This window comes from Sciurus vulgaris (assembly GCF_902686455.1).
Source record: "Sciurus vulgaris genome assembly, chromosome: 11".
In the NCBI taxonomy this organism is placed as follows: Eukaryota; Metazoa; Chordata; class Mammalia; order Rodentia; family Sciuridae; genus Sciurus; species Sciurus vulgaris.
This window is the reverse complement of record NC_136472.1, coordinates 7,982,121-8,010,075: the sequence shown is the minus strand read 5'-3', so window position 1 is coordinate 8,010,075 and position 27,955 is coordinate 7,982,121. Positions and strand designations below refer to the sequence as shown.

The 27,955-nt window shown below is 54.3% G+C and overlaps 4 protein-coding genes and 1 long non-coding RNA gene across 11 annotated transcripts; 3 read left to right on the top strand and 2 right to left on the bottom strand.

Moving 5' to 3' along the window:
* The first annotated feature begins 477 nt into the window (after window positions 1-477).
* SNX32 (sorting nexin 32) lies at window positions 478-7,110 on the top strand. The gene is given in 8 exon segments (XM_079103436.1): window positions 478-3,459; window positions 3,569-3,981; window positions 3,983-4,261; window positions 4,263-4,303; window positions 4,306-4,329; window positions 4,332-4,544; window positions 5,043-5,064; window positions 5,066-7,110. Coding segments are annotated over 8 exon segments (1,377 nt in total). The 5' UTR covers window positions 478-3,381; the 3' UTR covers window positions 5,373-7,110.
* A 4-nt stretch (window positions 7,111-7,114) lies between these two features.
* LOC306640174 lies at window positions 7,115-8,453 on the top strand. The gene is made up of 2 exons (XR_013757766.1): window positions 7,115-7,171; window positions 7,260-8,453. It is a non-coding gene; the product is annotated as an uncharacterized lncRNA (long non-coding RNA).
* On the bottom strand, window positions 8,185-13,512 carry CFL1 (cofilin 1). The gene is made up of 5 exons (XM_079104180.1): window positions 13,484-13,512; window positions 11,567-11,849; window positions 9,371-9,678; window positions 9,049-9,125; window positions 8,185-8,847 (listed from the first exon to the last, which is right to left on the bottom strand). The coding sequence occupies exons 1-5, from the start codon at window positions 13,495-13,497 to the stop codon at window positions 8,735-8,737; spliced, it is 795 nt and encodes a 264-aa protein (XP_078960306.1). The 5' UTR covers window positions 13,498-13,512; the 3' UTR covers window positions 8,185-8,734.
* A 147-nt stretch (window positions 13,513-13,659) lies between these two features.
* On the top strand, window positions 13,660-20,164 carry MUS81 (MUS81 structure-specific endonuclease subunit). Of its 4 annotated transcripts, none has more exons than XM_079104171.1 (16): window positions 13,660-14,201; window positions 14,290-14,416; window positions 14,613-14,698; window positions 15,228-15,326; window positions 15,482-15,550; window positions 15,671-15,756; window positions 16,917-17,057; window positions 17,215-17,310; window positions 17,407-17,528; window positions 17,616-17,713; window positions 18,266-18,382; window positions 18,474-18,569; window positions 18,723-18,851; window positions 18,926-19,029; window positions 19,471-19,554; window positions 19,637-20,164. In XM_079104171.1, exons 1-16 carry the CDS (start codon window positions 14,067-14,069, stop codon window positions 19,701-19,703), a joined length of 1,656 nt encoding a protein of 551 aa, XP_078960297.1. In that variant the 5' UTR covers window positions 13,660-14,066; the 3' UTR covers window positions 19,704-20,164. The 4 variants fall into 4 exon arrangements, with proteins under 4 accessions (XP_078960297.1, XP_078960296.1, XP_078960298.1 ...); XM_079104170.1 differs by having other exon boundaries at window positions 18,708-18,851; XM_079104172.1 differs by lacking the exon at window positions 17,215-17,310 and having other exon boundaries at window positions 18,708-18,851.
* A 361-nt stretch (window positions 20,165-20,525) lies between these two features.
* On the bottom strand, window positions 20,526-27,147 carry EFEMP2 (EGF containing fibulin extracellular matrix protein 2). Of its 4 annotated transcripts, none has more exons than XM_079104174.1 (12): window positions 27,006-27,147; window positions 26,527-26,569; window positions 26,100-26,217; window positions 25,823-25,871; window positions 25,003-25,209; window positions 24,369-24,491; window positions 24,001-24,117; window positions 23,744-23,863; window positions 22,267-22,386; window positions 22,052-22,178; window positions 21,632-21,827; window positions 20,526-20,838 (listed from the first exon to the last, which is right to left on the bottom strand). In XM_079104174.1, exons 3-12 carry the CDS (start codon window positions 26,208-26,210, stop codon window positions 20,677-20,679), a joined length of 1,332 nt encoding a protein of 443 aa, XP_078960300.1. In that variant the 5' UTR covers window positions 26,211-26,217; window positions 26,527-26,569; window positions 27,006-27,147; the 3' UTR covers window positions 20,526-20,676. The 4 variants fall into 4 exon arrangements, with proteins under 4 accessions (XP_078960300.1, XP_078960301.1, XP_078960303.1 ...); XM_079104175.1 differs by lacking the exon at window positions 27,006-27,147 and adding an exon at window positions 26,887-26,904; XM_079104177.1 differs by lacking the exon at window positions 27,006-27,147 and having other exon boundaries at window positions 26,527-26,697.
* Window positions 27,148-27,955: the final 808 nt, after the last annotated feature.

The following is a 27,955-nucleotide window of genomic DNA, read 5'->3' as shown; positions in this document are numbered from 1 at the left end:
CAAAAACCAAAGACCAGATGTTCTCTCTGATATGTGGATGCTAACACACAATAAGGGGGGTGGGGAATAGAAGTTCATTGAATTAGACAAAAGGGAATGAAGGGAGATGAGCGGGAATGAGAATAGGAAAGACAGTAGAATGAATCGGATATCACTTTCCTATGTTCCTATTTGAATACAGGACCAGTGTAACTCCACATAATATCCAACCACAGTATGGGAAGTTATACTCCATGTATGTGTATAATATGTCAAAATATACTCTACTGGGGCTGGCAGTGTAGCTCAGTGGTAGAGCATTTGACTAGCACGTGTGAGGCACTGGGTTCAATCCTCAGCACCACATATAAAGAAAGAAAGAAAATAGGGCTGGGGATCTAGCTCAGTTGGTAGAGCGCTTGCCTTGCCAGCACAAGGCCCTGGGTTCTAATCCCCAGCACCGGAAAAAAAAAAAAAAGAAGAAAGAAAATAAAGATATTGTGTCCAACTACAATAAAAAAATTTTTAAATACACGCTAGTGTCATGTATATCTAAAAAGAATAAATTAAAAAACAGACAAGTAGAGATAAAAAGAAGAAAAACAAAAATCCCAGTAAGTTTTTTGGGGTAGAAATTAATAAGCTGAATTTATGTGGAAATGCAAAAGGACTTACAATAGCCAAAATGATTTTGAAAAGGAACAACAAAGTTGTTGACCTTATATTATCTGATTCTAAAACTTGCACATCAAATTAGTATAAGCAAGTCTATGAGAGATAATGTCATAAGAATAGACTTATAGGGGCCTGGGATCGTAGCTCAGTGGTGGAACGCTTGCCTGGCATATGTGAGGCACTGAGTTCTATCCTCAGCACCACGTAAAAACAAATAAATAAAATAAAGGTATTGTGTCCATCTGTGACTAAAAAATATTTTAAAAAGAATAGACTTAGGGGCTGGGGTTGTGGTCCAGTGGCAGAGCACCTGCCTAGCATACGTGAGGCACTGGGTTTGAGACCCAGCACCACATATAAATAAACAAAACAAAGGTCCATCAACAACTTAAAAAAAAAAAAAAAGATTAAACTTACAGGTCAATTTAACAGAATTGAGATTCCAGAAGTGATTACACTTACAAGGTCATTTGCGTTTCTACCGGCACATGCACCAAAGCAATTCAATAGGGAAAAGAAAGTCTTTTTAACAGATAGTGCTAAAATACTTGACTATTTATCCAGCAAAAATGAATCACAGCCTATACCTCACACTCTATACAGAATGAATTGAAAATAGACGCTAGTGGGCTTTGGATATAACTGAGTAGTGGAGTGCTCACCTAGAATGCACAAGGCCCTGGATTTCATCCCAGTTCTGAAAAAAAGTAAATAAATAAACATAGATCAAAATATAAAAGCAAAAATTAAAACTGTAAAACTTCTAGAGTAAAAATAAATAGAAGAATATCTTCAGGACCTTGGGATAGGCAAACATTCCTTCAGTAGAACCTAGGGGCTGGGGGGTGGTAGCTCTGGTAAGAATGGGTACCTAGTGTACTCAAGGCCCAGGATTTGGCCCCCATCACCACAAAGGAAAAAGAAAACAGGGCACAAAAAGACTTAATCATAAAAGACAAGCTAGAACCAGGCATCATGGTGCAGTCTGTAATTCCAGCAACTCGGGACATTGAGGCAGGAGAATCACAAGTTCAAGGAAAGTTCAAGGCTAGCCTTGGCACCTTAGTGAGATCCTGTCTCAAAAAAAAAAAGAAAAGAAAAGAAATAAAGGTCTTCTAATTTTTTAAAAGAGAAGGGCAGGAGAGGAACAGAAGCCCGAGACAGGCACTTCACAAAAGCCATGCAAATGGCTGATAACATAAAGTGCTGGCCCACATCATTCCTTAACAGGTATGGCAAGTTGCGCTTCCAATGCACTATCACCACACACACCTGTACTAATGTGACCAAAGTAAAATGTGGTGCAGCTGGAATGTTCAGACAACACTGGTTAAAGTGTAAGTCGGTTCAGGGTCCTGGAAAACTGGCAGTATCTGCAAAAGCAGTTTAAACATGCCTGCCCTGTGACAAAGTGATTCTCCCACTCAGCAGAAATGAGGCCTTAGGTCTCTCAAAAGAAATACACAAAAGTATTCATGGCAATTTTATTCATAATAGTCAAAAACTTGAAATAATCCAGATGCCCATTCCCAGTAGAATGGATACAGACATTATTATGTAATCACATAATGGAATATGACATAGCAATGAAATCAGCCACCGTTCTACTCGGCAACAGGCGGATCGCACTTGAGAACAAGGCCATAAGAAGGCATGAAATAATGGCATTTATGTGAAATTCAAAGATTAAGGAAAATTAATGTATCATGGTAGAAGTTAGAATAGTTGTTAGCTCTGGGTTGGGGAATAATTGGGTTGTGGGCAAGAGGTAGCATTTGGGAATATAGAAATAGCTGATTATCTTGATTTGAGTGGTGGTTTCACAAGTGTATACATATGTAAAAATTGTGCTTTTACACTTAAGATGTGTGCACTTTATATCTCAGTTTAAAAAATAAAAAGAAGCCAAGTGCAGTGGTACATACCTGTAATACCAGCCACTCAGGAGGCTAAGGCAGAAACATCACAAGTTCAAGGCCAGCAACTTAGATCCTGTTACAAAATAAAAACGGCTGGGCATGTAGCTCAGTGGTGGAGCACCCCTGGAGTCAATTCCCAGTGCTGAAAAAAATTAAATAATAAAAGATGACTGATAACCCCATGAGTGGTAACCTCAGGGTCCGTTCCTCCATAGACTAAAGCCAGAAGGAGGGGACAGGTGCGGTTGTCTCTGTGTGTGGAGGAGACATCACTAGACCAGCCACGGACGTGCCATTGTTAGTCAGGGCCTGGCCTGTTTTGGGACCCACGGGTTGTTGATCCCCATCGTAGGCATCTCCAAAGTGTGCCAAAACCAATGAGGAGAGTGAGGTGGCCTCCAGGGCACGTGTTCATTTGTGGGTGAGCAGGGCTTAACGGTAGGGCAGCTCCAATGCCAGAGCCTCCTCCCTTCTCCTTGGCATCATTTGGCACAGTGGTGTGGGCACATTCAGTTAAGTCATGTGGAGAAGAAAGAAACACACGCACACACACACACACGAGTGAATAAACAAACGCATATCAAATAGTTCAATGCAAGAATAAACTGGTAGCTTGGTGCTTCCTGGGCTTTTTCACTTGGAGAAATGCATATGCCTGCAGGCTCTTGCCTCTTGATCCCAAGAGTAGTGGATGGGATGGTTTTGGCAGCCCTCAACAGGGAACTTCTTTCTTATGCCCAGGTGAAGGGTGCCTGGAGTACCAGCAGGAGGAGGGGTGGGCCTGGGAATTAAGAAACTGGGTTCAAATATGGCCTTGTCACTTTGCAGCTGTGTGCCCTTCGACAAATTACTTCAGCTCTCTGGTGGACTCATCTTTAAATGGGAGGCAGGAATTCTTCCTGTCTCTGAGCATGGGAATTTGTTTTGGTAAGACTGTAAAACTCTTTGAGTAGCAACTTATCAGGGTCCCTTGCTGGTGACCCTGGGTGTTGCAGAAGCACAGTGCTGCTGTGAGGAGGGTTCTGCAGGAGGACAAGAGACTTGCAGCAAGTGTGGGCAAAGGGGCCTGCCCTGCCCCACAGCCTACCTCCATGTCAGTGGATCTGCAGGGAGACAGCTCCTTACAGGTGGAGATCTCTGATGCCGTGAGCAAGCAGGACAAGGTGAAATTCACTGTTCAAGCAAGGAAGGGGGCCTGGGTGAGGGAACAGTCTAGGGGGCTGCCGAAAGGCTTCCTGGCTTCCAGAGCTGCCTTCCTCATTTTACCCACATGGCGTTCTCGATTGTGCGGCCACATGAGGATTTTGCCCGGCTATGTGACACCCACGTGGAGAATGAGGACCACGCATGAGCAAGTGGCCTCAGCAACCTACCCCTCCTGTGAGCAGATTCCCCCAGCTTCTCCCAGGCGACGTTGAGGCTTCAAGGGAAAAGCTGCAGAAGCTCGGTGAGCAGGACAGCTCAGGAGGAATCTGCCAAAATGGAGCAGGAGCTAGCAGCATGAGTACCAGCACCTGCTGTCTCCAGTGGCCAAGCCCCAGCCCCAGGCCTCCTCAGAACTCCATGACTTCTTCTCACCTATGCCCCTATAGATGTTCCTCTGGCCCTGGAACTGCTGAGGGGAAGATGGGCAGGATGATGGAGCCCAACAGGGCCCTCGAGCTGCCTGCACTCCTGCAGGAAGTCCCTTGCCATCTTTAAGACAGTTGTATTGCATGAATTCTTTCTGCAGCACTGGCAACTCACCCAACCTGCAGTAAGACCACAACTTTGTGGTCTTGGAATACAGCCAGGATGTGAACTGGGCCAGAGCACCAGGGTCACTTCCCGTTGGGGGTGTCAAGCCAAAGAAGATGCCCACTGGGCTCATGCCCATCATGACAGGATGGGGGATTCAAGCACCCCCCAGCATCTCATCTTCCCTTCGTGTGCCCCAGCTGAGCGTCAAGAGGGAAGAACAGGAAGGAGCTTGCTTCTGAAGTACATCATGAGGCCTGCAGATGAAGCCTCAGCACTGGTATGTTAGGGCTCAAGGTGACCCTGGGGCCCCTCTCTGGATTCAACCCAAGTCCTCAAGCCTGTGGCAAGGTTGAGGCCCAGGCTGGCTCTGGGAGGGAAGCCATGGATGGACTGGGCTGGGTTGCAAGGAGAGGGTGCCTCCCTGGGACCTGGTTGCTGTTTCTGATAACCTAGGTGAGGATCCTGTCTGACTCACTCACAAGGTGGATGACTTCTTTGAACATGGGAGGACCTTCCTACTGGAATACCCCACCTGCATCTGAGACGCCTACCGCTGGGCAGACTGTTGTGCCATACGCAGAGTACACAGGGTCAGGGGGCCTAGTGGTTTCACTCCCTGGGGGAGAAAGAAGAGCAGGGGATGCCCTGGCATCTGTCCATGGTGAGAATACCAAGGGTGGGACTTGATGTTCCAACGTAGAAGCTCTGATGGGGGTTGTATCCCAACAGGCCTGGTGGATGATTACATCCCTTTCTGCTGCACTGAGCAGCCTGGGAACACAGGGAGTCAACCAGCTAAAGATGAGAGGAATTTCACCTCCCTTGCCCTCTCCCTATGCTTGTAAACTGTGTGCCCATGAGAAAACACTCTGTAGAAGGCTGCTGTCAGCTCTAGGTGAGAGGTACAGAAGTTCCCACAGGGGGTTGGGAGAGAAAGGGGAGAGGGGGATTCCCAAGGAGGGGCTGAGGGCATGGAGGCCTTGTACTGCATCAGGCCCCTGCCCTAAGCCCTCACCATCACCTAGAAGCTTGCTAAATTGGCAGAGCTCTTTGAACTGAAGGTAAGTACTGCCTTGTATCCTCAAAGCTTCCACGATGAGCCTACGTCAGGAAGATGAGTCCTGAGAGCAAAACTGCAGAGCCAATTTGGAATGTTAAATGGTAGATGGGCCTGGTGGCACTCTGGACTCCCACCACAGACTACTGTAATAAGTGGAATGAGGGCTGGGATATAGCTCAGTTGGTAGAGTGCTTGCCTTGCATGCACAAGGCCCTGCTGGGTTCAATCCCCAGCACCAAAAAAATAAATAAAAAATAAAAAAGTGGAATGAAAGCAAGGGTCCAAGCAGATAAGGGAAGAGTAGGAAGTGGACTTGGTAAGGCACAAGGATGTGGCACGTGCCTCTGGCAGGCTACCTTGAGCCACCAACGTCCTGCCCAGACACACTTTCCGAACTCTTCTCCAAGGAAGTCACTGGAATATGTCAATCTTTCTTCCCTGCCTGAGCCCCTGTACAGGGGCCCTTCCGCTTCTAGTACCTACCCAAGACACAGAGCCCAAAGCCCTTAAAACTTAACTTTCAGGCCTTTTGTGATCAGGCCACTGCTGCCTTTCCCAGCTTTGCCCGACATGCCCCCACTGAACCTGTAGTCCCATCACATACCAACTTGTGCATCTGCAAACCCTTTGCCTTTGGCTAACTCAAATCTCCAAGGCCCAGTCTGGGGACCACTTCCTCTCTTAAGTCTCCCCTAGCCAGCACCCTTGAGGATCAGGGTCTCCTGACCTTATTGGTTACCAAGGAATTCTCTACTGGGTATTTTGAGAGAGGGCCTCCCACACCTTAGGTACCCTTTTGGAGAGCTTGCTTCCCAGTTTCCACCTGCCTGATGGAGAAGCTGGAGGGCCAGGTTGCCTTCACTAAGGACCTGAAGCTGTCAGACAGCAAGACTATATGAGACTCATGGGCAGCCAAGGTCAGGGGTGGCCCCACGACACCCTCAGAGCTAGAGGTCAATGGGAGGAGGGTGGGTAGGGGTTATCCTGTACCAGTGGTTACAGGCAACCACAAGAATGCCAGCAAGGCCCTGGATAAAACATGCACCAGGTAGAGGGATTTGTGGACAGCTGAGAGCCACCAGCAGCTGTGCTGCCAGTGACTTGATTGCCTGTCAAGCAGGTGAGCCCCACAGGCGACAGTCCCCACACTGGCCTGCCCAGCCACACTGCCTATTCCCATCTTCCTCCTCACCACAGCTCATAGATGCCAGGTTCCACTGGGTCTCCTTTTTACAAAAACTTTGTTGAGTCTGCGGAGCCAGAGCTCTGATATGCCAAGGTGAGAGCCCCCACCCTCCCCCAAGTGTGCACGTATTGGAGCAGCCCATGTTGAGCCAGGACCCATCATCAGTGATGGCAAGTGCAGTGCTGTGAAAGGGGCCCAAAGGCTAAGTGTGGAAAGCTCCCTGAGGAGGAGGGAACTTCTTTGCAGGTCAGCACCCTACTCCTTCAGAAAGCCTTTGTTCCCATAAAAGAGGAGATTCTGCAGCCAGATCCTGCCCTGGGACCTTAATAAGGGCCCCAATCCCTTCTTCCCTAGCCCTAGCCTCATCCTGAAGCCAGCCCTGCCTGGCTACAGATAAGCCAAGCCCCAGGGACCCCAACTCCCTCCAGCCAGCTGAGGGCCAACCTTCACCCCACCCTTTGAGCTCACTGGACAGACTCCCCCACCCCCATTCTTAACAAAAAGCCTGACTTTGTAAAAGGGGACCTGCCTTTGCTTCTCATAGCTCAAGGCCTACCTACCATGCACACCCTACAGCAGGACACGATGGCATCTGGCTCTGCAAAGGAACCTGTAAGACCCAGAACAGCCAAGGTTCGCCCCCACCCCCCTTACAAATCCTAGCAAAGACCAAATACTTCAATCACATTTTCTTTACCAGGAAACTGAAACTACTTCTGCCTCCCGCCCGGAGTTTGTGAAGCTAGGCAACCTGCTGTTAACTCCAGAGCTTTCCTTCTCCCAGCCCAGCCAACTAGGGTGGTGTTATTACTGTTTTTTTGATACTGGGGATTTAACAGTGCTGTACACTGAGCTACATTCCCAGCCCTTTTTTTTATGGAGGCTGGGTCTCCCAAGTTGATATTATAGGCATGTACCATTGCCCCCAGCTTCATTAGCTTACACTTCACACATCATTTCCCCAATTCACTCTGACCTGGGCCAAGCTTCTTGGTTCTTTGTGCCTATTAGGCAGTGAAGGCCCAAAGTACAGGCTGGAGAGCCCACAGCAATGCTGGCAAGAGGCTCAGGACCCTGACAACACCCTCTTGGTTACACACAGGGAGGTGGGGCTCCAGACACTGGAGTCTGAAGTCCTAGGCTCCACCTGGCTGGCCCCACCCTGAATGGACTCCAGTCACATCTACAGAAGGCCAAAGGCTTAACTTGGCCTTCTGACTCACAGCAGCCACCAAACAGCACTCATAAATGTTAATCAGTCATCCTGAAGATGAGGGGGAGAAGGTGACCCAAGAGACCTTAAGGATGGACAAAGCAGTTCAACAGAGCACCTGTAACCTGTACTGCAACCCACACCAGACCAAGGGACCCCACCTCAATAAGGCTCTAGGGGCAACTAATTCAGGTGTGAAGCCATCTGTGTGAGGGTCCCTACACCAAGAGCAAACACCATGGGCTCTGCCACCCACCTGATATCTACCACATCAACAGAAGAGCAGCAACTATCAGAAAGGAGTCTCAGAAAGTCACCAAGCAGATAAAGGGGTGGGGTGCAGAGGAAGAGAGGTTGTTCCTCTAAGCACACCTCCCTGCCAAGTTCCACCAGGCCTCAACTAAAACAAACACCCCATTAACAAGCCTTTTTATTGTTGTCTTTTTTTGTTTTTTGTTTTTTTAATCGAAGGTCCCTTACTGGTCCTGCTTCCATGAATGGTCAAGACCAAGAGAAAAGGGAGGGGAACCAGCCGGCACAGGGAGGGATCATCTCCACAATATTCCATTTATACACAGAACTAAACAGACAAGCACAGAGTCACTATTGCGGTTAGAAGTTGGCAGCATGGGATAGGGGAGGAACAGGTGGGGAGTAGGGGTGTCGTTAAAAAAAATACAGGCCCCCCCCCCAAACTGGGTGCCTGGGGGAAGACTTGGTCTGTTTCAACCCAAGAGGAATCAGAAGATCAAAAGCAGTTTGGGAAGGCCAGAACCGTCAGGGATGAAGGGAGAAGGAAGGTCCGGGGGTGGGGGGGCTGTTTGGCAACTGGGGTGAAGGGAATGCCCTCCCCCTGCTGGGATCCCCCCAGCCCCTCCGGTCTGGCAGGAAGGGGGCAGCCTGCAACCCCCTAGGGCAGGTCTGGGGCTGCCAGATGCTCCAGGCAGGGGGCTGGAGGGGGCTCACAAAGGCTTGCCCTCCAGAGAGATGACAGCACTGCCCCCCAGTTTTTCAGCCAGGGTGCAGCGGTCCTTGACCTCCTCGTAGCAGTTTGCTTGTAATTCATGCTTGATCCCTGTGGGGAAGAAAAAGGAGCATCTGTGAGCAGGAAGCACCGGGGGAGGGAGTTTCTGTGGCTGGGAAGGAGCCATCTGAGCAGATGGAAGAGATAAGGAACCACCCAAGAGGCAGTGAAGATGGGAGGGAAAACCCCCTCTGCCATGTCATTCACCCCACCTGCAGCCAATACAGAGAAGTACACGTTTCTGGCCCTTACCTGTCAGTTTCTTCTTGATGGCGTCCTTAGAACTGGCATAGATCATTTTGCTCTTAAGGGGTGCAGACTCAGGGGCCCTAGAGACAGACAAAGAGTCAGGGAACTTACCACAACTGCCCTCTGACTCTGCACAACCCAGAGAAACACTCGAGCTAACCTCCAGCACTGGGGAAGTTTGTCAAATTCCCCACTAACAAGAATTTTGTTATAAACCCTCCTCCAAATCCCCACCTGTGGGCTAACCAGCAGGACTTCTGCCAAGCTCCCCTCCCCTAAGAAAGGGGACAGGAGACAGGCAGAATTGCCTGAATGAGGAGCTCACCAGAAAATAAACACCAGGTCCTCCTTCTTGCTCTCCTTGGTCTCGTAGGTTGCATCATAGAGGGCATAGCGGCAGTCCTTGTCTGGCAGCATCTTGACAAAGGTGGCGTAGGGGTCATCCACTGTCTGGCCCACATCACCTACCAGGATCTCCTTGCCCTCCTCCAGGATGATGTTCTTCTTGTCCTCACTCAGGCAGAAGAGCACCGCCTTCTTGCGCTTCTTCACTTCCTCTGGCGTTGAAGACTTGCGCACCTTCATATCATTAAACACCTTGATGACGCCATCAGAGACAGCCACACCAGAAGCCTGAGAGACAAGCCAGATATATCTCATAAGGAAAATAATTCTGGGAAACTGCTCCTTAAAGTCTCTCTTTTCTGTGCTCAGGAGATCTCAGTCTGGATGCTGAGTAAAGCCTCTTGCGTTGGTCCTAAGGGCTCACTAATTCCCTTTCCAAGGCAAGTCACTATTTCCCCACTCAAGTTACTGTGAAGGACCAAATGGCACACAACCCCTGCAATGGTGACCATAGAAAAGACCTTCCATTACCTAGTTCAACATGCCCCCCACCACCGTGCCTCACAGGATAGCAATGGGAAATTCATGAAGAGCAAAGCTTTGGCTGCGCTGTGGACCCAGAATTAAAGGAATTCATGGGCTAATTTGGTTCCTGCTCTTGGTACTCCATCTATCTTTGGATAAAGGGATGACTTTGAACTTCACAGACAGAAGGACCAAACACCTGGGCCATAGTCTCCTCTTCAAAGAGGAAACCAAGACTCTTAACAACACTCTCTAGATGAGTCACCAACAGGTGTACAATAGCTCTAGCAAGACCATCAGAACAGTTCGATGCAGTTATTACAAAACGACCATTTTCCATACTGGATCATCCCCAAACAAGAAAAGAATTCGAACTGCCAATTAGGATCCTGCTGGACAATTCCCTATCTCCCAGGAGTGGTTCAGGGTCCCAGAAGTCGATACCAGGTATAACTCTAATTCCCAGTATCCTCGAGCCCTCAAGAAACAACGCTCGACAGTGCTAGAGGAAGCTCTCAGGAGAGGGATCAACAGTCCCTGGCGAAATCTGCACCCCCCCCCCCCCACGGAACTGCAGCGGAAGCTGGCCACGTGACTCGGCCGCTTCCGGAGTGGGCGGAGAAGAGATGGGCTAGGCCCGGCCCCCTCCCCAAGAGAAAAACCCGTACTGAAGAGACAGTGGCACCTCCAGGGCCTCAACGTGCAGGAATCGCCTTTAAGCACGGGAGTATTGGCCTGTCAGCTACAGGCAGTAGCCAGGGCAGGTTACACAAGCCTTAGTTCTCGAAGCCTTCAGGCTAAATATAGGGGGCGGGGCGGTTTCCGGGCGGTGCCCGCCTGGGTCACTTCCCTAAACTCGGCTCCACCCTCAGGCTCCATCCGGCAAAGCCAAAGGCCCGCTTGTCCCGAGCTTCAGCCCCGGTGGACAGGCTTGAATGTGTGCGCACGCGCCGGCTGACAACGCTGTTCCAACCCGAACGCTACAGGCAAAAACCCGGTCGCTGTGCGCGCTCGTTCGCTCCCGAGCAGGGCCATGGCCTCTAAGGTTCACTCAAAGCCTTGCGGTGCAAGCCCCTAACCGTAGGCCCGGCGCCCCAAACAGGACGCCGTCGATACAGCATCCCCCTAGGCGCCGCGCCCCCGCCTCTCCCGAGAGCCGGCATCCCTGCCACCTGCTCCCGAGACAGACCCGCCCGCCGAGGGAGGGTAACGAGGAGAAAGGAACAGCCCTTGGGTGGGGCACGCGCGCGCCGAGACCTCTCGCGCGCTTTTCTCTCGCCGCCCCCGGGCCAGGTTTGAACGCCGCATGCTCTGCCGAGCGCGCGCCCTAGGGAAAAGCGCTAGGCCGGCTGCTCCGCGAGGGGCGCGTGCCCGCGCGCCCCCTCCCCCACGCCCGGTGTCCGCGCGGGCGCACCAGCGGGTGGGGGAGGGGAAAGGAGTCCAGGGGGCGCGCAAGCGACGTCCCAGCCGGTCCTTCCTCGAGCCCACGGGCGCGCACGCGCGGCCCAGCGCTGCCCGCCCCTCAGTGCGAGACCCTCATCCCGCCCGGGGCGCTGGGGGAGGGGGCATCGACATCACTCTCCGGTGATCCCCGCGCGCAAGCGACCGATCCGCAGCCGCCTCCCCTCGGGCACCGTGACCTGCCGCTCACCATGTTTCCGGAAGCGAAAGGAAGACGGCAAGAAGAGCCAGCGAAGACAAGAGCCGCCGCAGCTGCTGCCGGGATCCGACTGAACGCGGCCTCTCCCGGCCCCTTCCGTTTAGTAGGAGCCGCACAATGAGGGGCGGGGCGGGCTTCCGGCGCTCCCCGAGCGGGCCGACGGGAAATGGAGTCCAAGAGTCCTGCGCCGTCGTGGGGCTCTCTGGGTAATAGTCTGTCGCATCGCACACCACTCAGCTCCGCAGTGCATGCGTGGAAATGTAGGCCGAGGCAACTGAAGGGGCGGAGATATGGCGCGGAAAGTGAGCCCATTGGTGGAAATTCCCAGGAAACGTTCTGATCTGAGCTGTATAGTCCCGGAGCTGCGTAAAATGACCCGAAAACCTTCCCCGGCTAAACCATTCCTCGAGTGAAACGGTTTTTCTATGACCCATCTGTCACTTTCTGGATCCCTTAGTCTGAAATTTTTATCCGGAATAGGATTTTGTTTCTCTGAATCGAAGCAACTATACATTGGCCTGGAAGCCCGTACTAAAGCAAGGAGAATCACAAGTATAAAGGTGTCCTAAATAAACATTTGAGTACCCTTCGTAGGCAAAGCCACTATGGTTTCCTGAGGAAAGGTCATATGCAACTTCAACAAAATGAGAATAGGAGGGAGAAAGGCTATTAGGAAATATGTGAAAGGGAAGCTTTGTTCTTGCTTAAAGATATTTGTAAAATCCACTAGGCAATAAAGGGGGGAGGCGAGGATTTGTGCATTCAAGAATTCTTGTGCCTTTCACCCGACAAGAAGAAGGAAAAGATACCAAGCTAGATTTTAACCTAACTCATAGGTTTATGGCTATTCTGATACTCGCAAAGAGGAGTAGGACCTTAAGAGTAAACTGCAGTGGGAAGCTCTGTGAAGATTTCGTTAGCCTACAACAATGGCCATGGCTTCATACTCTTCAGGAAAAGAAAGAAAGGTCGGGAACAAGTCAGAGGCAAGGGGAATTGGGGACCTCAATCCCATTAGCAGAATAAAGAGTGTAAATGGAGAACGGTGCCAGGGAGTGGGGTACCTCGCAGAGCATGCCGGGGGTTGTAGTCCAGGACACCCAGCCGCACAGCCGACGGACCAAACTCCAGGAGCTGCAGGTAGAGGCGGTAGCTGGACCCCGCCTCCCCCCAAGCGGGGGAACTTCAGGAGGCTACTGGCACCACCTTTTTAGAAACTAGCAGTTTCCCAGAGCAACGAAGGGGGGAGGGGGGTTCGCAGTTACCCTGGAGAGCTCTCCGCCCGCCCCCGACCGCGGGATGCCCTAGATGTCCTTATTAGGACAAGAGACCAGAGGGGGTGGGGCCAGCCCGAACGCTGGCTTCAGGCTCCTTATAAGGCCTCTTGGGGAGGGAGGCGGGAGCCCAGGGCCGGCTGGGGATGCAGGACCGCTGGCTAGGCGGAGTTAGAAGGGCGGGCCTGAAGCTCTGGCGCCCGCCCCTCTCCTTGCAGGCTTACACCTCCCGACTTCCGGCAGGATAGCTAGAGGCCGGGGCGGGGAGGGGTAGGGGGTTGCTTCAACCCGTGTCCGTCAACCCGGGACCTCTTTGAGGGGTTTTCATCCTCAAGCTACTCGAGGATCCCCCACAAAAGTGACGAGTGTCCTCTTCTACCTTTGTCTACAGCCTGCTACGCGAGGTCCGACCACGTCCCCATCTGAGGCCTCCCCACCTGCCAGGGACAGGAGGCATCTCTTTCTTACAGTCTTTTTCCTACTTGTCCTCTTCCTCAGTCCAACTAGCTTGGGCCTTCTGTGCACATCCCTGACTTCGCAGCCCCAATCACACTCGCCCACCGCGTACGCATGATGCCCTGGGTCCCAACACTGAATCACTATTTCCTCAGATCCTTCACTCCTCCTGCCTTACCTTTGTGTTTTCATCCCCTGCACACCTTCCTAGATGTCCCTTCCACAAATATAATTACACTCACTTGTCGTCCACACCCCCTACAACTCTTCTCAAGTCCAGCCTCTCCAACCTCCTGTGCAAGGCTGAGGCTGAAACTCAGACCCGAGCAGCCAAGTTCAGGTTGCTCGGTTAAGCGCCGGCTCAGCCGGCCCTCCCAGTCGCAGGGGGCGCTGTCCGTCTTCCTATCGCCTGCACAAAGATGCCCCTCGCTCTCGAATCTGGGGTGGCAGGAAGGGGCGTGTCAAGGCTCCAGGGCCTGAAAGCGGTGGGTCCAAAAGCCTGGTCCCGGACCCGGGGGAGGTCAGGCAGCGTAGGCGAAACGTGGTGGAGACCGCGCTCCTATTAGCCACTTCGAGTAGTGCCGGGGCGGGGAGGGCTGCAGCAGGCTTTCTTCCAGTTAGTGTCCCGTTGGGGCCACGTGATGAGGTGGTGAGGTCCCGTCCTCACCACCGTCCCCAGCCAGGTGTTCAGTCCCGACCCCAGAACGATCGGTGTCCCAGCCTCGCGAGCTCGAGGCGCCAGAGGATCCGCCCTGGGACTCATGGCGGCGCCGGTCCGCCTGGGCCGGAAACGCCCGCTGCCGGTTTGCCCCAACCCGCTCTTCGTACGCTGGCTGACCGAGTGGCGGGATGAGGCGGCCAGCAGGGGGCGCCGCACGCGTTTCGTGTTTCAGAAGGTGGGTCCTAGTGAACTGGGAACAGGTGCTGGCCAAGCCAGACGATCTGGCTAATCCTGACCTAGTTCCCTACCCCTTCCGCTGCCAGGCGCTGCGCTCCCTCCGGCGGTACCCGCTGCCCCTGCAAAGCGGGAGGGAAGCTAAGATACTCCAGCACTTCGGAGATGGGCTCTGCCGTATGCTAGACGAGCGGCTGCAGCAGCACCTGACGTCAGGTAGTGAGCGCCTCCGGCGGGGAAGGGAAAACCCTCTTCCTCCCCCAGGTGCACTCTCCGGTCTTGAATATTTCAGTTTCAAAGTTCCCCACTCCTGTCTTATTTGCTATTCGACTTGGGGCTAGTAGTTGGCGCTCTCATACACGAGCAGACTGCGGGATCCCGTGTGATGCGGGACTCTCTTTTGCTTCCACAGATAAACCTGCTCGTAGCTCACCACCTGGAGAGATGCGTCCAGCCCAGAAAGGGCCGTCTGCCCAGGTCCAGGACTCCTCTATGCCAGTGAGGAAGCGGCAAGGGGAATGGGAAACGAAATGGGAGTACTTCGACTAGGATTTCTTGACTTGAGGGTCTTAACAGGCCTGGATGCCACTACGCATGGGTGATGCCTGGCCTGGGGCAAAGGACTTATACTCCCTGAGGATAATTTTTTTTTTTTTCCTGTTTGGTTTGGCTGTGTTTTATTTGTAATGAGAATATTGATAACAGCTGTAGAGGGAGTTCCTTAACTAAGCTATTTAAGGGGGGCCAGCCCAGGAACTAATGGGGCTGCTGTTACTCAGTGTTCCTGTCCTGCAGTGGCAGAACTTAGGCTGGGCCAGGCAGCTACCCACTGCTCTGCAACTCCTCACTGTTGCATCCAGATTTGCAGGTGGTCATTCTATCATCTGGTTCATTACACAGATAAGAAAACTGGAGGCAACTGAGGAACTTGCCCAGGACTATGCACTCAGCTGAAACAGCCTTGCCAGGAACTGAGCCAACAGTGACTTGCCAGCATTTGTATTCAGAGCCCCTGTGTTCCTTTCAGGTTCTTGCCCAGCCCCAAGCAGGAGGCTCTGGTGGCTACTGGCCAGCTCGGCACTCAGGAGCCCGGGCAGTCCTGCTGGAGCTCTACCAGGAACACCTGGTTAGTGCCTGGCCCCACCGGTAATAGTAGAGGCAGTGGGTGGGGGGAGACTCCTGGAAGTGCCTTGCTGGGCAAGGTGGGCAGAAATCATCACCATCACTCTGGCAGAGTGAGGAGGCACCTCAGCACTGAGCCTACCCTGTTGTTTGTTTCAGAATCCTGCAGGTCACAGCTTCCTAACCAAGGAGGAGCTGCTGCAGAGGTGTGCCCAGAAGGCCCTCAAGGTGAGCCATCAGACTGCCTTTCATGGCGGTGAGCAGTGGTCTGGGGCCTGGCCAGCACCTGGAGCCAGTTTGGATTTGTAGCACTAGAGGCTCTCTGAGGGTCTCCTTCCCTATCAACAGGTAGTCCCTGGGAGTGCTCGAACCTGGCCAGCCCTCCGTTCCCTCCTGCACAGGAACCTGGTCCTCAGGACACACCAGCCAGCCAGGTGAGGCCAGGTGCAAGGGATACAGGAGGTAGGGACAGGATACATGTGATATTCTTGGTGAGTCCCTGTAGCTGCAACAGTTCCCATTCCTGATGCTGTTGAGGTGAGGGAAGACTGACCTTTCCCACAAGGAGCCCACACTAAGTGGGGTACAATGGTGCACACCTGTAAAATCCCAGCAGCTCGGGAGGCTGAGAAAATAGGATTACAAGTTTGAGGCCAGCCCCAGCAATTGATCGAGACCCTGACTCAAAATAAAAAATTTTAAAAAGGGCTAGCGATATAGTTCAGTGGTAAAGTGCCCCTGGATTCAATCCCCAGTACAAAAAAAAACACAAATATATAAAAAAACAGAGGAGCCGATGCTATTGGAGTATCGGGAGCATGTGAGCAATTGGGGACAACTGGGGATGGAGGACGTATGCTGACATTATTAAAGGAGCCGAAAGCCTTTGCCAAGGAGAGGACATCTAGCATGTCTTAAAATTTGTTTTTCTGTTTGGTTTTGGCAGTGAAAAATTGAACCCAGAGAGTCTTTACCAGTGATCTACATCCCCCAGCATTTTTATTTTATTGTTTTTGTTTTTGTTTTTGTTTTTGAGATGGGGTCTTACTCAATTGCTCAGGACCTCTATAAGTTGCTGGGGCTGACCTTGAACTTCTGATCCTCCTACTGCAGCCTCCGGAGTTGCTAAGATTACAGGCAGGACATGTCTTAAAATCTGGGTGATGGAAAGTGAGACTTGGTGGTAGAGGTCTAAGATCCCCGCTACATGGGAGGTTGAAGCAAGTCTCTAGAACTTACCAAGAGACAGACTCAAAAATTAAAAAGAGCTGGGAAGGTGGCTCAGTGGTAGTGCCCCTGGGTTCAATTCCCAAATGCAAACAAAACACAAAACCTGGGAGGGAAGAGTAGGCAGGGGGAGGGAACAGAAGGAGCAAACATGGAGAATGGAGTTTGTTTGCCTGTGAGACTACACAGGAGAAACGACTCTAGGCAGGTCCTGGGAAACTGATCTGAGGGGCAAGACAAGGGAGCCAGTGGACTTGTTTTTGCACAGGGCTGCCAAGGGGCGAGAGGCCTGTCTAGCTGAGAGCGGCAGGACAGCCTGCCAGGTGTGAGTGAAGAAGGGAAAGCTATATTTGTCTCCACCTCCCAGGTACTCACTGACCCCAGAGGGCTTGGAGCTGGCCCAGAAGTTGGCTGAGTCAGAAAGCCTAAACTTGCTGAATGTGGGCACCGGACCTGAGAAGCCATCTGGGGAGGAGTCAGCAGTGCCAGGAGCAGCCTCAGCTGAGCTGTGAGGAGGAAGGGGAGGAGTGGGGTTGGCAGAAATCGAAACAACACCAATCCCTTATCTCCACGACCTACACTGCTGCCACGCCTCCTGTGGGTTGTAGGGGGAATGCCCTGGCACTGGGAGTTCTGGCCTCACACACAGCAACCCCCCTGCTCAGGAGTGCCAGTGAAGGAGGGGACCAGCAGCCACTGCTGGAGCTGGGGCCTGGAGAGTACAGGGTGCTGTTGTGTGTGGACATCGGCGAGACCAGGGGGTAAGCCGGGGGAACTCCTGAGGATGAGCAGAGGATGCCGGAAGGTAAGAGTGTATGGGCGTTTCCTGACCTTGGTCTCCCTCCCTGTAATCTCAGGGCAGGGTATAGGCAAGAGCTGCTGCGAGAGCTACAGCGGATGCATGTGGCCCACACGGTTCGCAAGCTGCATGTTGGGGACTTCGTGTGGGTGGCACAGGAGACCAGGCCCAGAGACCCAGGTAAGTGGCCATGGATGAGCAGGCATTGAGGGAGACTTGCGGGGAGAGGTGGCCACAAACCAAGGAGATTCTTGGGCTTCCTGGCAGCCAGACCTGGAGAGTTGGTCCTGGACCACATTGTGGAGCGCAAGCGCCTAGACGACCTGTGCAGCAGCATCATCGACGGCCGCTTCCGGGAGCAGAAGGTTCCTTTGCTGGCCCTCCTCACCTCGTTTCCTGCCTGCCCCAGGGCCACTGCCTCAGCCCAGAGGCAGCTGCGGAGCTGCCTGGGTGTCCTCAAGGCAGAGCTCCCAGTGGCCTGCAGCCACGCCCCATTAAAGCTGCTGTAGACAGCCCCAGGTTCAGAACCCCTCAGGCCACCAGGAATGCAGGGTTCTTGGCTGGGCCAAGGAGCATGTTAGACTCCTCGTGTACCTGCCCCTTCAGTCCTGGTTAAATAGGGCCAAATGTCTGCAGGTAGAAATACAGAGGCTGTGCCTTGGTCCCTGCTGCTAAACTGACCCTAAATCAGAGGCCACACACAGGCCAAGGGAGGCTTGAAGGGTGGGCAGCGTTCAGACGGTGAAGGGCTCTCCCACAGGTCACAGCAGAAGCTTGGGTGTGTAGGCCCCTCTGAGACAGCAAGCATGAGGAGGCTACCGGGTGGACAGGGTCACCTCACAATTGTCATGTGATGGATGGCCCAAGGACATAGGCTTATGGGCCTGACCCTCCTGCTTATCTGTCTTCCTCCCCAGTTCCGGCTGAAGCGCTGCGGTCTGGGGCACCGGGTGTACCTGGTGGAGGAGCACAGCTCGGTCCACAACCTCAGCCTTCCTGAGAGCACACTGCTGCAGGCTGTCACCAACACTCAGGTAAGCCAGGAGGCAGGGCCAGGCTGTCAGGGGCTGTAGTGTATGGTGGTTCAGGCCAGCAGCTGCCACCACCTGTGGGTTTTCTCACCAGGTCATTGATGGATTCTTTGTGAAGTGCACGGTAGACATCAAGGAGTCAGCTGCCTACCTTGCCCTTTTGACACGGGGCCTGGAAAGACTCTACCAGGTAAACAGAGGCACCTGTCTCAACTGGTCCCTTACCTGGGTCATGGCTTCTCCAAGGAGGAAGGGCTGGCCCACTGAGGCCTAGGACTGGGCAAAGACGGCTGGGGGTTGACCCTTTAGAGCTCCAGCCTGGCCTCAGTCCCCTCTTCCTCAGGGCCACACCCTACGCAGCCGTCCCTGGGGAACCCCAGGGGACCCTGAATCAGGGGCCAGGCCCTCCCCAAACCCACTCTGCTCACTCCTCACCTTCAGTGACTTCAACACAGGAGCCATCAAGAACAAGGTATGGCCTCTGCCCAATTTCCCTTTAGGCGGCCTGGCCCCTGACCACCTGACACATGTCTTCCCCAACCTAAGGCCCAGTCTGTGCGCGAGGTGTTTGTCCGGCAGCTGATGCAGGTTCGCGGAGTGAGTGGGGAGAAGGCAGCGGCCCTGGTGGACCAATACAGCACCCCTGCCAGGTACACCTCTGGATGGCCCTGTAGGGGTCCTCAGCCCTGTCCTCCTTGCATGGAATGCAGCTTCACCAGCACTTTGGGGGAGTGGGCCTGGCTCCATGTGGTCTGCACAGAGCCACAGTTGGACAGATTCAGCTGAACCCAGGGTCGGTCATGCCAGGACTGGATGGTTTCTCAGGCATGGAGGAGGGTACATTGGGTGCAGCAGAGAGTGCTTCCTGGAGGAGGAGGCTGGGCCACAAAGACTGGGGGAGCTTTTGGAGCCTTTGCTGATTCTGTCCCAGTGTTCCCAGAAAGAGGGTAGGGCAGGATAGAACAGGACCAAAATGCCAGGCACAGGAAGTGTGCTGTGTCCTGACCTCTCCACCCTAGGCTGATCCCCTTCCTGCCTCAGCTGTCCTTGTGCTGGCTCACATAGTCAGCCGTCATGTACCCCACCCCCAGCCTCCTGGCTGCCTATGATGCCTGTGCCACCCCCAAGGAGCAGGAGATGCTGCTGAGCACCATCAAGTGTGGGCGTCTGCAGAGGTAAGGGTGAGAGACAGTCTGGAGGGAGTCGGGGCCTGGGCCATACTAGATCCTGGCCAACCCTGCCATTCTCTTCCTGTAGGAATCTGGGACCTGTTCTGAGCAGGACCTTATCTCAGCTCTACTGCACCTACAGCCCCTTGACTTGAACTGCACCCAGCACCAGAACCCAATCCCCAGTCCCCAGTCTCCATCTCTCCCTCCCTGCAAGCTAGCCAGGCTTTTAACCAGGACCTCTTGGGCTACAATAAAAATCTTTACGTGTTTGCAGACTTATGTATTATGGAGGCGACACCAGGCTCCAGAGCACTTGTGAAATATGTAGCAAGTAGATGAAACCATATGGTCCCATGGTTTTGTTTTAGGCAGTGCTGAGGGTGGAACCCAGGGCCTCCCATGTGCTAAGCAAGCACTTCACCACTGAACTACACCAGCCTGTCTAGTGTATCTTAAAGCAAACTTCTCGGGACCTGGGGTTTCCTGGTCGGGGAGATGGCATCAGCGGGGCACTGCAATTTTGAAGCTACTTTATGTAATCATATGGTCCTTGACCATGTAAAAATTCCTTAGGTAAGAAGTTCTGTAAGTTGGAAAAGAAAAGCTGAAAAACCACCCACAGTCTGGTTGCCTGATTTTATAGATGGAAAACAGGCCCAGGAAGCTACCTAGGGCTTGTTCCCTATGTAGTCTGAGGCAGAGCTAAGACTGGAACCCTGGGCGGGCATCTGGTAATGTCTGGAGCAGGGTTTCTTAGCCAGATCTAAAACTCTGGGCTGGAGCCTGGGGTCTGCGTGCCTTATTACCTTCTCACTCAAGGTGACTCTGAAGCCTGTGACGCAGCTCCCAGCTCCCACCAGTGGGGCCCCTCAGCCTGAACGCAGAGCCCCCGCTTTAGGTAGGCTTGGCCTGTCTCCCACAAACCCAGCCCCTCCTCCAGGCTGAGGTTACCCACCCACCTCAGCCACCAGGACTCCTTCTTTCTCCCTTTATTGCCTTTCTCTTTCTGCCCTTCACAACATCCCCCTTTTAGCGGAACAGTCATTCCTGAGCCCCAAGCTCCTTGGCTACAGGGAGCTGTAGGGAGGGTGGCTCCTCCCTCTCCCTTGCTGCAGGTCCCTCCCCTCAGAAGGTGTAGGCCCCCACGAAGATGGTGAGTCTCAGTACAGAGCTGGCCCGGTAGCTCATGAGGGAGTTCATGGTGACCATCTCCAGGTCCAGCACGTACTCCCGGGGGCCCGTCACTGGCCGGGCGAGGACCAGCATGGCGCTGACGTTGTTGATTTGCTGCAGGGCACAGTGGGTGGCAGGAGATGTAGACTGTGTCAGCCTACATGCCAGGACCCTACCCCAGCATCACCTCCCTGCCCTGTGGCTGAGAGGTGGGGAGATAGCCCTGGCCATCAGGCTGTGACCCCGGTTCTCATCTGGCTCTCTGACCCCTGGGTGTACCTCTCCTGTACCCACATCCTGCCCTCATATTCTCCCACTGGCACTCTCCCCACCCTTCCAGATAAAATTATTTAACAAGGATTTGCACTGATGATTCAAGACCAGGTGTGACTTGAAAGTGGTGGGGGCCTTGGGTGACCCAGAGCAGGCAGACTCCGCTTCGAAGCACTCCGTTTGAAAAAGAAACGCTCTGACGCCGGCACCTCATGCTGGATGCGGCACAAGGATCGTGGGGCTGAGGCCCTCTCTGTTCACTGTGAGCCAAATATGGACTCCTGCCCCTACAGCTCATCAGCAGAGTTGGATTCTCTAACCCGGGCCTCTGCACAAACCTCTCCCACCGTCCCATTTTTATGGGTGCAGAAGTTGTGGCCAGATAGGGAAACCAGTCCCAAGGACTCAAGCCCCAGTGACCAAGTGCTTGTTAGAATTGCCTTTAACATCTGTAATTTGTACCCTGGGAATGTAGAATGCCCCCTGGCTTCCCAAAAGTCCTACCTCTTGGGGGTGGGGGCTTTGAGAGGAGAGCCTGGGCATAAGTACAGTCCAGTCTCTGCTTAGGGCATCCTGGAATTACATTTTGGAGTATGAACGTCAGCTGAGGGGTGGGAGCAGAGGAGAGCCTTACCCTAATGTAGAAGTCCCCCTGTGAGTTTCCAGCACGAATCTGAAAGGCATTGTAGGCGCCAGGATAGACAGAGGTTGCCTGAATCTGGAACACATCTGCTGGCACGCTCCGCTCTGAGGTGATGCTCATGTAGCGGTGCACAATGGATGAAGGCTGCTCCCGACACAAGGGGTTGGAGGCAGGACAGAGGCAGCGGCTAGAGACCCCCCAGGTGGGGAATATGAATGAGCTCCTGGCCCATCCCCCAAATATTGCCCAACCCCAAAAGGAGGGACTCCTTAGGCTCTACCTACTCCTGATACAAGACTACAACTTCTATCAGCCCTCAGGGGCACTCACCAGTCCAATTAGATGCCAGTCTGCCCCACAGCCCTCTGGGAATTGTAGTTTTTGTGAAGGCAGCACATTGGATTTACTTACTTGTCAGAAACCTGGACGTAGGGCTCCAAACAGCGGTTGGTGTCCACACAACGGTAGCCCCCATGGAAGTTGACACAGGTTTGGGCCTCAGAGCACTGATGTGCTCCAGACTCACACTCGTCAATGTCTGTGCCAGGAGAGAGGGGCTAGAATCAGGGGCTTTAGGCCACTAGCCTGACACTACAATGGCCCACCCCCCTCGGGGGAACCTGTACCTTGACAGAGGCGTGTGGCCAGCAGCTGGTAGCCCTGCGGGCAGTGGCAGGAGAAGCGGCCTGGTTCATTGACACAGCGGTACTGGCAGAGGTAACTGGAGTAGCTGCACTCATCAATATCTGAGGGAGGGTGGGGATGAGGACCCTGCACCATCCTCATAGCTGAGTCCCACAAAGGTGTACTGAGAGAGTCCATCCCAAGTTAGGCTAAGTGTGGGCAGAGAGGAGGGGGCAAGAAGCTCTGCGGATCTCAAGAGGAGGGTAGAGGGTTCAAAGAAAAATCTGGGTGTAGATCTGTGGTAAGAATCCAGCATGTGTGAGATCCTGGGTTCAATCCCCTGCACCACCAAAAAGAGGAAGAAAAGAAAAAAAAGATCTTCCTGCCTCCTGGCTCACAGACCTCTCTTTACTCCAGGACTGCAAAAAGACACAATAAGTGGGGTAAGCCCTGGGAATCCAGAGGCTTGGGTGTGAATCCTACTGATTTGGGGGCCTGTTTTCCTGTCAATAAAATGAGTGGTTCAACAAGTCCTGAGGGGGGCTGGGGTTGAAGCTCAGTGGCAGAGTGTTTGCCTAGCATGTTTAAGGCACTGAGTTCAATCCTTGGCACCACATAAAAATAAAGGTATTGTGTCCATCTACAACTACAAATATTAAAAAAAGTCCTGCGCCTGCACTAGTTTTCAATAATTTGCTCAATTCCTGCAATCCACAATCAGGCCAAGCACCCAGTCACCTCTGCACACTGAACTACCTAGGCAGGGCACCGTTTTTCTGCTCTTGTTCCCCTTGTGCTGCCAGACACCAACAAGGCTCTATTCCACAGTGAAGCATAACATAAACAGAGCACATGCCAGGTGACCTGGAGTGAGAAGTCCAGGAGAGAACCCTGGCACCATCTCATCCTTGTTGTGTGAACTTCGGCAAGTTACTTAACTTCTTAGTGGAAGAATGAAAGTCACCATTTACCCAGACCTTATGCTTATTTTCTGCAATCCTCCCACAAACCTGGAGAGAAATATCAATGTCCTAATTTTGGAGAAAGGATAAAATCATACCCAACTCCTAGGATTGCTGACAGGATGAAATGAGGCCAAGTATGTGAGGGAAGCACCCAGCACAGCCTACTTCTCCCTAAATGGTTCACTTTTTAAGGTTTGATGAAGCCTATTATTGTCCCACTTCATCCTCCACACAACCCATTTTACAGAACAGGCGTGGAGAAAAGAGTTATTTGCCCTAGTTCAAATGCAAATCCAGTGGCCTGACTCCCAGGAAGAGTAGTGCCCACATCCTGCTCTGTCTCCCCACTGAACTTCAGTAGGGACCTAGTCGCCTTTCCCACACCAGCCTAGCCCAGAGTCCAGGGGAGGTATGTGACTACAGAGGATGGGACATTGAAGAAAGGACAGTGTGGCCGTATGATGCAGGGTCTGGGGGGACCAATGCAAGAGCCTGTGGCAGGGGTGGGACTCACCGCTGCAAGAGAAGCCATCCCGGTGCAGTTCATAGCCCTGGTGGCAGCGACACAGGAAAGTCCCATAGGAATTGAAGCAGCGCTGCTCGCACGGGGCCCCCATGTCACACTCATTCACATCTAGGGGTGCCAGGAAAAAACGGGAGGGTTGAAGGCTGAGGAATGGTCCAGGGCCCCCGTTCTACCTAGGCTGTCAGGAAGGAAGCTCCCCCACCTCACACCTCCCTGCCCTGGAGCCTGGCCTGGCCCAGCCTCACCCACACAGGAGCGGTTGTTGGGCCCCAGCTGGAAGCCCGGCTCGCACTGGCAGCGAAAGGAGCCAGGTAGGTTCACGCAGCGGTGCTGACAATAGCGGTAGCGGCACTCGTCTATGTCTGGGAAGGAGGCAGGGGAAAGAGGGCAGAGCAGGCTGGGGCTCAGTCTCAGCACCCATTAGTCCTGTTTGTGTCTAGGGGGATTGTGGCAGCCAGGACACAACCACATACAATCTTCTGTGTCTGATGATAGGAGGACACAGGTGGCAGGGGACTGGGGTACAGCCTGGGGATGGACTGGAATAGGGGTCAGGTGCTAGGACGAGAGCTAGGCAGGGCGCAGGGAAAGGCTGCTTGCTTCCCGGACTCACCCACACACTCAGGCCCAATCTTGCGGTAGCCGTCAGGGCAGGTGCACTGGTAGGTGCCAGGCAGGTTATGGCAATCCTGGCTGGGCCGACAGTCATGCAGAGCCTGGGCACACTCATCCACATCTGCAGGAGATCCCACATGCCATCAAACATGACACCTCAACATCAACATGGAAGGCTGACACAGGCCAGATACCACGCGTATGGGCACGTGGATGATGGGCACCCCCAAAAAGAGGAATATATGAATTAGACTATCCAGGCAGCAAAAATAAGAGTTCACCTGGGGGTACCCCCAACCTGTGACATCCATCAGGGAAGCACAGGAAACAAGACCTTGGCCACACCCTCCCCTCCTCCCAGCAACTCTTCCCTCCTCCAAGCCTGTAGCTCCCAGGGGGGCATCCAGAGCAGAAAGGAGGCAGGGGCAGAGACTGGGAGGCAGAGTGTTTGCATGTGTCTTGTAGAAAGCAAGGCAGGATTCAGGGGCTGGCAGGGCAGTGGGACATGCGCATAGGTGAGGATGTGGATGGCTCCTGAGGAGCCTCTGAGCAAGGGAGGAACATGAGGCCTGAGTTTTGAAGTCGCTTGGCAAGAATCATGACAGCCTGGATGCAGAGCGGCCCCTACTCACCCACGCAGCTCTCCTGTTCGTCGGGCTCATAGCCTGGTGGGCAGGAGTTGGGGTGTTGAGCGGGGGGCACAGGCGGTGGGGGTCCCTCACCATGCAGGTCATTGATGACAGCAGCTGAGCGAGGCAGGCACAAGTAGCCTCCATAGTGGTTGATGCATTTCATTTCTCCCTTGCAGGCCTCAGGGATGGTCAGGCACTCATTGACATCTGCAGAGAGGGACCTGTTAGACACAGCCAGTCTCCTGAGCCGGCTCTGGAGGGAGTGGGAGGCACACAGTCCAGCCTGGCCACCTTGGCACTGTGACTGGGTAAGGCCTTCCTCTACTTGACCAGCCAAGCTGCCAGCTCAGGACACCCCCTCCCCCGGGTCTGCCAGGGCTGGAGATAGGGCAGCTGTTCCTACTGTTGCCCACCTGCTCCCACCTCCAAGTGACTCTCATCCTTCCTCAAAGCTCTGGCCCTAGCTTGGCCCAAGTGATTTGCAGGCCTTCTGACCCACCCATATGGACACTGCCCTCCCAGATTTTGATGGGACAAAGAGTTGGGACAGGAGAGTTGTTTGGAAAGGATGTACACACCCTGGCCCCTCTGGCAGGGCCCTACTGCTCATTTGCCTTACTGGGGGGTAGAGGAAGCATTTCCTGAGTTCCTTGGAGAGGGAAGGGCCAACCCTAGGTGAGCTGCCTCCCAGGGAACCAGAGTCTGCCTGGGTCCAACAGAACTGGGCTCCCGCGCTGCAGCTTCTAGAGGTGCGGGTGTCCTTGGAGAGCAGAAATTACCTTCCCGTGCTGGGGATGGTCTGTCCCCCAGGCACACTCACCCCGGCAGTGCTGACTGTCTGGGTCCCACTCGTAGCCATCTGTGCATTCCTGGGAAGGAACCAGAGGTAGCCACTGAGCACCCAAGGTTTCCTCCAACTGGCCAGGCCAAGACCTGGGCCGGATCTCCACTACCCTCTGGCCTGCTCCAAACAATGGTCCCCAGCTGTTCCACCAACCAGGGGAGGGAAGAATCTTCCCCAGCAGCAGCCACCCCAGGATCTTAGTCTCTCTATCCCTACCCATCCCGTCCCAGGCCAGTGGCCCCACGGTCCCCACCGTGTAGCTGTCCGGCTCCTCGGAATCCTGGGGAGAGGCTGCCCCCAAGAGCAACAGCAGCAGCGAACAGAGCAGTAGTGAACCGGGGAGGCAGGAGGCGAAGGGGAGCATCCTGGGGCTGGGAGGTGGTGGGCAGGGGTCAGGGGCTTCGGCCATGGCACCCCCCCCCCCCATATTCTGTCTTAGGACTCGGAACCCGGGTCCCAGCCTTCTCCAGCTCAGGGCCGTGCTTGGGGCCTTGGGAGCCTCCTGGGGAAGGGGGCCGACTCCTCTCACAGGCCAGGGTCCCAGGCCCACCGCCCCGGGCCGCCCCGCCCCCGCCGGGTGCCTGGTGGCGTGGGCCGAGGAGCACAGGCCTCTGGGCTCTGCACTGCGCGACTCCGCGGACACTCCGGCCTGCTCCCTCCTTCCACGGACTGCCACTTACTTGGGCCCGCGGCGACCCGCGACTCGGCTGACTCCGGCAATGCCTGCGGGCAGACGGACGGGCGGACGGCGCAGCTCCCTGGACGCGCGGCCCCAGGAAGCGCCCCCCGCCCGCCCGCCCGCCGCGGCGCGGCCCACCCCGGCGCCTCCGCCCGCCCTTCGGCGGATTCCTGAGCCCGCGCCAGGGGGAGGGACCCCGACCCCCAGCTTCTCCGCCCCCGGCCGGCCACAGGCCCCCACCCGATCCCCCGCGGCGCCACTCGCGGCCGCCTACCGGCGCCCGGCCAGGGCCCCCCAGCGCTCGGCCCTGGGGCCATTGGCTTTGATGCCAGGCCCCCACCAAAAATGTTATTCTGCGCACCTAGACTCTACCTAATCCGGGTCCCCGGAATTCCATCCTGTGCTCCCAAACTTTAGTCCTGCGAAGCACCCAGGCTGGTTCTGTGCCTCTCAGAGGACCCTGGGCACCTGGTCCCCCACCTGATCCTGGTCCGCCACATCCTCACTCTACCCGCCCCCGAATTTTATTCTGTGCCCCCAGATCATCACTCTATGCGGTCCCAAAACTTCATCCAGGCGCGAGACGCTCCCAGGCGCAAAACCGTCCATGTCTTCATCTGCCCTCCACCCCAGGGCCGCCTTCAGCCAGGTGGTCCCTGCACTCCACACAGCCTCTCCCGCGCCCTCCTTCCGCAAATCTACAACAGTTTGGGGGCTGGGGCGGCAGTTTCCTTTTGGCCCAAAATGAAGGGAACCCCCCAAGAAGGCGGGCAAGCCTGAACTCGGGAACACAAGGTGACCGGGTCCAGAGCCAGCCCCTTCCCCACCCTTCCAGACCAAGCCCCCAACAGAGAGCATGCCTTGGGGGCGGAGTCTGGGCGGTCGGGCTCCCAGGAAGGGGCGGGGTCTCGCTCGCCCACGTCTCAAGGCGGGACCAGACGGGAAAGGGCCGCGTGTCCAGAGATCCCCCGCCTGGGGCCAGGCTGCGAGCGGGAATAGTAGCCCCTCCCTTCCTTTTCCATCCCTGTTTATCTCCACAGTCGCACCCAAAGTGGCCCCGAAGAGGGGATGTACCGAGAAGGGAACCACCAGGTGGGTCCTGAGGTGAGCCCTGTGAGGTTCAGGCGGAAATGCTGAGAGTTTACTTAGCGCTCCCGCCACCTCTCTTCCCAGCCATTGGGATGAGAACTTTAAAAATCACATCAGTGGAGCATGCCTGGAATTCCAGTGATTCAGAGGCTGAGGCAGGAGATGGCAAGTTCGAGGACAGCCTCAGCAACTGAGAGCCCCTGTCTTCAAATTAAAAATAAAAAGGGCTGAGGATGTGGCTCAGTGGTAGAGTGCCCCTCGGTTCAATCCCCAGTACCACCAAAAAAAAAAAAAAGAACAACAACAACAAAAGCGACATAGCTCCTTAAAACCAAAAAGAC

What these genes read in the sequence shown, in the direction of transcription:
- CFL1 (XM_079104180.1), bottom strand. An exon ending in CTTTCGCTTCCGGAAACATG is followed by an intron (nt 9,679 to 11,566) that starts GTGAGCGGCAGG and finishes CTTGTCTCTCAG; the next exon opens with GCTTCTGGTGTGGCTGTCTC. An exon ending in CATCAAGAAGAAACTGACAG is followed by an intron (nt 8,848 to 9,048) that starts GTAAGGGCCAGA and finishes TCTTCCCCACAG; the next exon opens with GGATCAAGCATGAATTACAA.
- MUS81 (XM_079104170.1), top strand. Translation starts at nt 14,067, where the DNA reads ATGGCGGCGCCGGTCCGCCTGGGCCGGAAACGCCCGCTGCCGGTTTGC. An exon ending in GCAGCAGCACCTGACGTCAG is followed by an intron (nt 14,417 to 14,612) that starts GTAGTGAGCGCC and finishes TTGCTTCCACAG; the next exon opens with ATAAACCTGCTCGTAGCTCA. An exon ending in TCCAGGACTCCTCTATGCCA is followed by an intron (nt 14,699 to 15,227) that starts GTGAGGAAGCGG and finishes TGTTCCTTTCAG; the next exon opens with GTTCTTGCCCAGCCCCAAGC.
- EFEMP2 (XM_079104174.1), bottom strand. Translation starts at nt 26,210, where the DNA reads ATGCTCCCCTTCGCCTCCTGCCTCCCCGGTTCACTACTGCTCTGTTCG. An exon ending in CGAACAGGAGAGCTGCGTGG is followed by an intron (nt 24,492 to 25,002) that starts GTGAGTAGGGGC and finishes GATCTCCTGCAG; the next exon opens with ATGTGGATGAGTGTGCCCAG. An exon ending in GGATGGCTTCTCTTGCAGCG is followed by an intron (nt 22,387 to 23,743) that starts GTGAGTCCCACC and finishes ACCCTCCCTCAG; the next exon opens with ATATTGATGAGTGCAGCTAC.